This window comes from Botryllus schlosseri, chromosome 13, assembly GCF_051294905.1.
Source record: "Botryllus schlosseri isolate E-star chromosome 13, Bs_hap1, whole genome shotgun sequence".
In the NCBI taxonomy this organism is placed as follows: Eukaryota; Metazoa; Chordata; class Ascidiacea; order Stolidobranchia; family Styelidae; genus Botryllus; species Botryllus schlosseri.
This window is the reverse complement of record NC_137248.1, coordinates 23,128,155-23,137,040: the sequence shown is the minus strand read 5'-3', so window position 1 is coordinate 23,137,040 and position 8,886 is coordinate 23,128,155. Positions and strand designations below refer to the sequence as shown.

Genomic DNA, 8,886 nt, shown 5'->3' with positions numbered 1-8,886 from the left:
GGTTCTGCACTGTGAACCTTTTTCATATATTACAATTTTCACTTCATTGTAACATCGTTGGCTTAAATTCATTGCATTTCAACTGCAGGCCACTCCATGCATGGCGCAGGCAACGGAAAAAAATCATCACCAAACGAGCATGCACCTTGACAATCTCAAACGTTTTACTTGCTCTGTTGCAGAAGTTTGTTCGAAAGATCCTGCTTTCCGTTTGTAAATATTAAGTAACTCTCTGCTGCGAGCTTGGCTCGCAATCGCAAAACATCATGAGCGAAATAAGCTATGTAGTCAGCGAATGATGCTTATTTAACCAATCAATGAGATTGATATCCTTTTCTGAAGTAAAAAATCTAGCAGGCGTACGGGGTCAATCTTGACTACATGTTTACTGTATCATTGAAATCAAATCGGTGCGATTGAGGGGTTGGCCACTGCTGTATAACTTGTTGATGGGGTTATATCAGTAGCAAGCAACGCGGGCTATCGCTCGAAGACGCCCACGACCGCCCACGATGGAGGCGCTTAATAAGGGCCGAAAACTCATTATCTTGATGTTCGTTTGTTTCCTGTTTTCTTTTGCCCTTTTATTTAATTGAAAGACGATATATATATATAGTAGCAAGCACTCCGCTCAATATCAATGTAGCAATACTCTGACGCCAAATACATTTTCCGGTCTGTCATACGAAAAAGGTGATTCGAGTCTGACTTGAGCCAAGTCATGCCTCGAGTCATCCCAACACTGCTACAAGGCTATATCTGCATCTTCCTTGCCCGGCCGCATATATGTACATTGTACATCATGTACTCATGGTATGCATATGCGCAGATCGTGTGCGGTATGTAGGCTATATCATGATTCGGTGTATATGCCGAAGGATAAAAATAAACTACGTCCTTTCTTTTCCTTATATTCCGAGGTAAGTCCTCGTCGAAATTGTTGGCAAAGCGACAAAAGATATTGATTTTATGGGATTATTATATCATTTGATTGCCTCAGTTGAAACATTTGGCGACGTTTGAAACGTCAATATATACTTCAGCATTGTGACATTATGTTGCCCGAGTCATCGCTAGGTATCGTGTACATTAATGTGGGATATCATTTCATTGAAGGATAGGGTAGAAATTAGTAGGGATGGTGTGAACGCGAGGTTCACGTTCGTGTTCTGTGTGTGAACCTCGGAAATTTAGAGGTTCGCGTTCACAACAGAACCTCGGTAGGTTCTGCACTGTGAACCTCTTTCATAGATTACAATTTTCACTTCATTGTACCATCTTTGGTTCAAATGTATTATATTTCAACTGCGGGCCAGTATATGTATGGCGCTAGCAGCATTAAAAATCAACACTAAACGAACATGCACCTTGACAATCTCAAAAGTTTTACTTGCTTTGTTACAAAAGTTTGCTCGAAATATCCAGCTCTACGTTTGTGGATATTTAGTGACACTCTGCTGTGAGCTTGAGCCGCAATCACACAACATCACGAGCCGAATACGTGGTCAGCGAATGATGCTTATTCAACCAATCAATGAAATTGATATCGTTATCTGATGCAAAAAATCTAGCAGGCGTACGGGGTCCATCTTGAATTCATATCTTTACTGTATCATTAAAACCAAATCCATGCGATTGAGGTGTTGGTTACTGTTGTAGAACTTGTTAATAGGGTAATAACTGTAGCAAGTATAGAAACCCGTTGTACACTCTGCTCAATATCAAGGTAGCAATACCCAGACGCCGAATACATTGTCCGGTCTGGTGTAGACCTTCAAGGCGTAGGCTTATATTTCTTCGTAAGTTATGGTCGAAATTGTTGGCAAAGCGACGGAAGATATTGATTTTATGGGAGTATTATATCCTTTGATTGCCTCAGTTGATACATTTAGCGGCGTTTAAAACACCAATATGTACTTCAGCATTGTTGCCTTATGTGGCCCGAGTCGTCGCTAGGTATCGTGTACATTAATATAGGTTATCGCTTCATTGAAAGATATAGATGAAATTAGCAAAATGACGTCACGTGACGTCACGAGGTTCACGTTCGTGTTCACACAGAACCTTTCAAAAAGGTTCGCGTTCACACGAACCTGAACCTTTCAGAGGTTCACACCATCCCTAGAAATTAGCAATATGACGTCACGTGACGTCACGAGGTTCACGTTCGTGTTCACACAGAACCTTTCAAAAAGGTTCGCGTTCACACGAACCTGAACCTTTCAGAGGTTCACACCATCCCTAATAAATACGCGTAATTTACAAGAATTGAGTCCAACTATACTCTCAATTAGGAGATAACGTGTCGTCCAACGTGCGACTTCGCTTGTGCGCTTGAAGCGAAATCGTCGGCGATGAAACATTTGCACAAAATGACTGAGGCTTGTTGACCGAAACCGTCGATATTGCTATGTCTAAAATGCCAAATATTCCTTTCGTCGCCAAATGAGCCCATTGCTAATTGCCATACAGGGGTGACCCCCAATATGTGCAAGTAATATATTTATTGATCGAATGCATTCATTATATTATAATGCATATCGTCTAGTTGTAAAATTGATGCAAATGTAACCAAACGGTTCTTCCCACTTCTTCCCCTTAAAAATATTTGTAGTGTAGCTTACTTGCTTGGATCGAACAAATGATTAAGAAAAAGAACGCAAGCCGTAGTCCTCGAATACTTTACTAAGTGCATGTAGACTAGAAATGTGCTATTTGACTACTTCCCAAATTTCCACCAATGTACATTGGTAGTGTGAGAGTGTGTGCGCTTCTAATCAGTATTCAGTACAATGTGTAATGAGAAAATTAGTAAGATGCATCTCTGTATTAGTTTCTGACTCATACACAAGAACAAAACCTCGATTGTTTTATCTACATTTTAATTATACAGGATGGGATATATGTCGTGTTTGAATGATTCATACATATGAGGTTATTATAGAGTCCATGTTATAAAAACTGATTAAATATGAAAAATGAAGGATATTTTAAAAGGCAATCTTTCATGCATAGTGAATAATTCGAGCTGTGCCAAAACATATTTGCATGCCATCGTTAATCATTAAACGTCCCTGTGGCATATAATTTTCGAAGTAAATTGCTAATACCGTTGGAGTCCGGGTTGGAGTCGGAGTCGGAGTCTGTACGTTTAAAGACTCAGTAGTAAGAGTCGGAGTCGGTCCATTGAAAATGTGTGGAGTCGGAGTCGGAGTAGGGGTCGGTGATGCAATTTACCGACTCCGCAGCCCTGATGCCAACAAATACTTAACTCCATCAATAATAAGACAATAATAAGACAATTGTCCAAACTAGTCTGATGGCTATACCTCTGAAGAAAGCTTTCAAAGAAGCGTGATTTAAATCTTGATCTAGAAGCTATATATACTTACCAATCCTTTCGAATAACATACAGCTAGCACGACCGACAGGAATAATAGGTGTAACTTCACTCTTTCTGCTGTCATTCCATTCGTATTATGAAGCTCCAACAACTCTAAAATGCACTGCGCATAGCTTGACGTGCCCGGAGGTAGGTTGCCGGGATTTCATTTCCATTCATGTACCAGTACCATCAGGCATTAATATCATGTTAATCGTCCATCATATCAAGATATGCAGGTAATAGTCTCACCTCTTAACATTTGATAGTCTGCGCTAGGTACGGTTACTTATCGGCTCTTCGCCTTCACATATCACTCAACGATATCGAATTACAAGCAATTCAGAATTATTCAATACGAGGTAAAATTTAAGCACCGACCTGTGCGTACTGGTAAGTTTGAAAACTTCCACTCACTTGTAATTGCTTGGCAACAAATTCAATCCTGAGTTACGTTCAAGATTGCAATACAGCCGAATCCGATTAATTGGGTCACTTTTGGCAGAATTTAGCGGAAAATCAATTTTTCGTAAAATGGTCACTTGTAAAAGCAAACAGATAATTGAAATATAGGCCTACTGTTATGTTGCATATTAAATGAAATGCAGCTGCGCTATACCGCAGTAATTGGCACTGATCCCGTCAAGTTAGTTGCATTGTATAGTACTGTATTTCGATGCCAAACGATTCAAGGATTGCAATGTACTATATGACTCAGGTAATGTACTATATGGAAATCAAGAACACGGGCACATTGACCCACTTTGTAGATATAAAGTGAATGAGATATGAGCTTAATAGAAACCAGAAATACACTCGTTGGTTGCTTTATCGTTGGTCGCTAGTCACATTCTAAGATGCGCGATGTTTGGGTTTGCGTATGTACGTCATACTTCATTTAAGGAGGCGCGTATTAAGAGTTAAGAGTTAAGACGTGATTATCGAAAGCTGACATCATATCACGGTGTGCCTGGAAGAGGGAAAGAACGCACTCCGACCGCACAAAACACTATTTAGTATTACGTATTCGGGAAGTAAACTTTACAGGACTGCGAGGTCCGCAATGGCACTCAATCCTAACCACTGTCGCAGATAGTCACTATATATTTATTTTTGCAGGTCTATAATCTGCATTCGATAACCATAAAAATAGTCAAGGTCCCACGTTAATTTGTAACAGCAAACGTACATTGTACAAAGTTTAGACCTAAATTATTCAAACTATAATTTGTGGATCGCGTTGAACGAATTTATATAAAAAATTATTCAAATAAATAACTAATGCTAAATAAATAAATAACTAAAGCGCAGTCAACTGAAATTTTCTTCGCGATTCATCTCTGTTTCCAAGTTATTGCTCTGAGTGCAGTCCGCATTTCATATCCGAGAACTCTCTGATCAACGGTCGGGTTGTTAAAAAATAATTTTTTTTTCAAATCTCACTCGCTTCATGTCTAAATTATCAGGTTGTCTAAGAAAACGATGCACACCAAATTTGACTCAATTCCAACCGGTAAAGGCCGTGCAATCTTGAATCGAAATTTTTTATTTTTCAGGAAAAATAAAATTTTTCTGTCAACCCCATGAAATTGTTGGTTTGTCTTTAAATACGATGCAAAACAAATTTGACTCAATTCCAACCAGTAGAATCGGAGCTATTTGAGTTTTTCGTTGCTAATCCCCGAATCAAGGATAATCCGCAACCTACCATGCCATCAAACTATAACCGTTTGGGTTGATAGCATTCTGTACCTCTTTTTAATATTTTGTGATATAACGATAATGGGGCGCGAAACTTTTCACTATCATAAAGGGGACGTGTCTTTCAAAGTTTTAAAACCGCTGCTCTAGTGACTAGGTATAAATGCAGCGTTTTTGACATATTTGACTTTGCTCGTAAATAAAATTCATACGATTCTATATTGTCCATGACAAAGTTTTTCTGTTGTTTTCACATGCTGTAGGCATAAACATAGACTGATTTTCTTACAATTACTTTACATTCACCTCAATAGGTTATTCATGTTGCTGTAAACCCGAATATCCTCGTCTCACACTCGTTAGGGATAATCAATCGTCAACAACTAGTAGAGAATTGCGAATAACCTTGTTAAAATATGCCAACCAAAGGAGGTCGTTCATAATCAAAATATAGTAGATTGAGCTAAAGCCATATGTTCGCTACGATTAGTTGATGTTCATGTCGGTGACATCATATTTGGTGATAGGATTGGTGATGTACAATGTTCTTTTTAATTCCATACTAATTGCTGACGATAGTTTTAAAATGAATATATTATTCGATTTCATATTGAAGTTCTCATTCGAACCGCGTGGTTATCGTAAGCAGAACGTTGGACTTCACACGAGCACACGCATGCCTTGTTTACTCGAAAAAGCGGGAGTAGTAAGTCTTATTTCCAATAATTCCCATCACTCATCATCATTCTATCTCATGAAAGACTCGGCCATGTTATGATCTGTTACCATATAAAATATAAGAAATGTTTCGCAGTCTTGATATGTAGGAGTTTGAATATGGATTTAACATACATATCCTTACCACACGGGCTCCAATAGCTTGACATTGCATTCCAACAACTCTTTCGATAATCGACCTTGGTGGTATATATTCGATAACGGTACGTGAATAAACGTAATAGTGCCAGTCGCTACATCTGCAGTTAGGTATCTCATAAGACAGCGTGACTTAAGGTAGTATATTGTATCTCGATGGGTCACGCGCCGGACCATATTCATTAGGTGAGTCCTAGTATTACCTTGTTAAGGACTAGCACGTAATCAAAAGGCGACGAGAATAGACATTTTGTCAAGTCAATATCTTCGTATCGAATCAAACAGCATAATTTCGTTTCATCACACAGCTGCCACAATCCGTCGTCGTCTCAAGTCCAAAGCGCATCGTAAATGGCACGACAAGTCCTGTACGCTTTTGCAACTCCGACGTGTTTGCTGAATCACTGCTTATATTCACGCAAGGTGTTAGGTGAGATATGACTCATTTATATGTTTCATATGACGACGAATATTAGCCTTGAATGACAATGTATTAGCTTATACTTTTTTGATTTGGTGAATGAAATGTGTAGATGACTCCTACAAGATTGTTTACGTCAGGGATGTCAAACATACCGCCCGGGCTGCAATTCTGAGCAGATTGGATATATACTTGTATTATCCAGCACGTTTTCTAACAAATTTGTAGGTTTTTAGAAAGAAATACTTTCATTAAATAATCCTTCGACACATCACATGTTGAGTTAAGTTTATAGGTCGCATTATAACCATCCGACAGCAGTAATAAGGTTTCACTCTAGTCATCATTAGGAACCAGGTGACTGACATTGACACCCAATTCCGAAGAGTAATTCTTCTCAGAAGGGAAGCAGCCAATGCTAAACCGTTACATGCAGGCTCCATGGAGAATAAAATAGTCATACAATTAATTGAATTTGTTAGAACCATGGCCGCAACACAACTAATCGCGTATCAGGGGAACAGTAATAGATCAGACGGTCGCAGCTTGGTATTTCGCTATCTAAACAAGTAGTTATGGCAACCATTTGCAATCTGTCAGTAATACATTTTTGGTCGCTGAACCATGTTATTATATAAGGTCACTTAAAGGTAGTGGTACGCTCCAACGATGTAACAACAACGGGCCGTTCGGCGTTCCGACATTACAATCACTAGCACACATTCATTAACATACTTATATTATTTGAAGATATTTGGCCCTGAGAGGCCTACTTATCAGAAGTATACTCGAATCCTAGATTGGAATTACAATGCTCAACCTAAAAATGTTTTGATATCAGATCAGTCAGTTTTATCAATCTGTTAAATGAAAATATTCATAGTAGCGGCAAAATTATAAACCGATAGCTTTTATGATGGCATCATACATTTTCCCACCCGTATGGTGTCCATATATTATAGGTAATATATTTAAGTACAACAACAATTCTATTCAAATAGGTCTAAATGTCATGATTCTTTTCGGGCCAGGCCTAAATTGATACAAGAGTAAATCACATTTTGACGATGTGTGTTTACTGCCAGTCTGCTGGATCGGCTCACTGTCAATGGGAGAATTCATTGCCACGAAATAAGGCCTACTTAGAAATACATAGAATACCCCTATAAATGCTGCGGCCCGCGGCGTTGTCAAAACGGGAAAACTGGCCCGAGAGCACATTTGAGTTTGAGACCTCTGGGCTACTCAATCAAGGGCTAACCCTAGATTACAACCGAAACAAAGACTGCATACAAATATGCATGCTTATATCGTCGTTAGAGGCACTGTTGTAACGGTTTGTAACTGAATTCAACCGGCCAATCACCGTACTTTTGCTAATCCGATTGTTTGCGAATAAAGATGTTACTAGAATAGAACCCCTATGATCCGTAATATATCGTAATCTACGATCCCGTTTACAGTCTTGCTAATACATAGTTTTCATCTGAAAACACGGGCGCGGATTTTCCGGTAATAACTTGAAATTATTTGACTGATCAGGCCCGCGAGCGATCTTAAGGTTTGAATCCGACACGCGACGTAAGTTGAAGCCGTTAAAAGCAGATGTGCGTGAAATACGATCTCTGCGGGAGAAGAACACTCGATATATATGATACATGTCGCTAAAAAGAAGAAAGAATATACTGATTTGCATGATCAATAACATGGCAGCCAGCAAAATATATATTTATGTTAAAAATTTATACTTCCAAAATTTCGAATGGAATCCTCTCATCATGAGTGGACGTTTTAGTAAATAAGAACCTGCATATTTGAAATCTTGGAGGTACCTTGTACCTATGGAGTTGTAATTAGGGCTTAGAATAGCGATTCGACAACATGCATCCGAATCGAACATTCATTTTGATCAGAGTTGTATTTTACTTCTATATTTCGGAGTAGTCAAGTAAGAACAGTTTTTCGGCGAACATACTTTTCTTTTTATACATTCGATTTTGCGAAGTAGAAAGTAATTTGTGGGACTTATGAATAACGTAACATAACGTAAATGTTATCATCGGAACCGAATATAATTTCGGCAATTGCAGTTATATTTAATGTCATTAGTGATTCGGCATTGTAGCGAAGATACCCCACAATTTGTAAAGTAGATATACGGCCGAAAACTTCAAAAAGTATTCGAACCCTAAAAAAACTGTCTTTCAACTACCTACTATACTGCGCAGTTTTCATACCCACACATTCTACTTCAAGATAAAGGAGTTTCGACATATTTTGGAAATTGTTCCTTCTACTTGCGATTGGAGTAGAACTCTACTTCCAATTGAGAACCAGCGCAAACTAGTTCGGTCACCTCCGATAATAATAATGAGGGTCGATAAGTGAAAGGTAATGGTTTTTTATGTTTTCGTTCCGAGGTTTCCAAACGTTATTGCTCTGGGCGTTGGCCCTGTATCGCTCAATGAAAATAAGGTCATATTTCTTGCCCAGTCCTCACCACTGC

General features: G+C 38.7%; 1 protein-coding gene and 1 long non-coding RNA gene across 5 annotated transcripts in view; one reads left to right on the top strand and one right to left on the bottom strand.

Annotated features, from left to right (window-relative positions):
* Positions 1 to 3,573, bottom strand: part of LOC145453778 (uncharacterized) — a 46,173-nt gene extending 42,600 nt beyond the window's left edge. Inside the window, exon 1 of the mRNA XM_080331769.1 lies at positions 3,393 to 3,573. Within this exon, the coding sequence (XP_080187895.1) occupies positions 3,393 to 3,467 (75 nt within the window). The 5' untranslated portion in view covers positions 3,468 to 3,573. The remainder of the gene's footprint in view (positions 1 to 3,392) is intronic.
* Positions 3,574 to 5,147: 1,574 nt separating this feature from the next.
* LOC145453853 (uncharacterized) overlaps positions 5,148 to 8,886 on the top strand; it is a 21,598-nt gene continuing 17,859 nt past the window's right edge. The window contains exons 1-3 of one of the 4 annotated variants that reach the window (XR_013919943.1): positions 5,148 to 6,145; positions 6,268 to 7,941; positions 7,983 to 8,874. This is a non-coding gene — a long non-coding RNA (uncharacterized LOC145453853). Of the gene's footprint in view, positions 6,146 to 6,267; positions 7,942 to 7,982; positions 8,875 to 8,886 lie in introns of those variants that run through there. The other 3 variants (XR_013919944.1, XR_013919942.1, XR_013919941.1) reach the window with 3 other exon arrangements.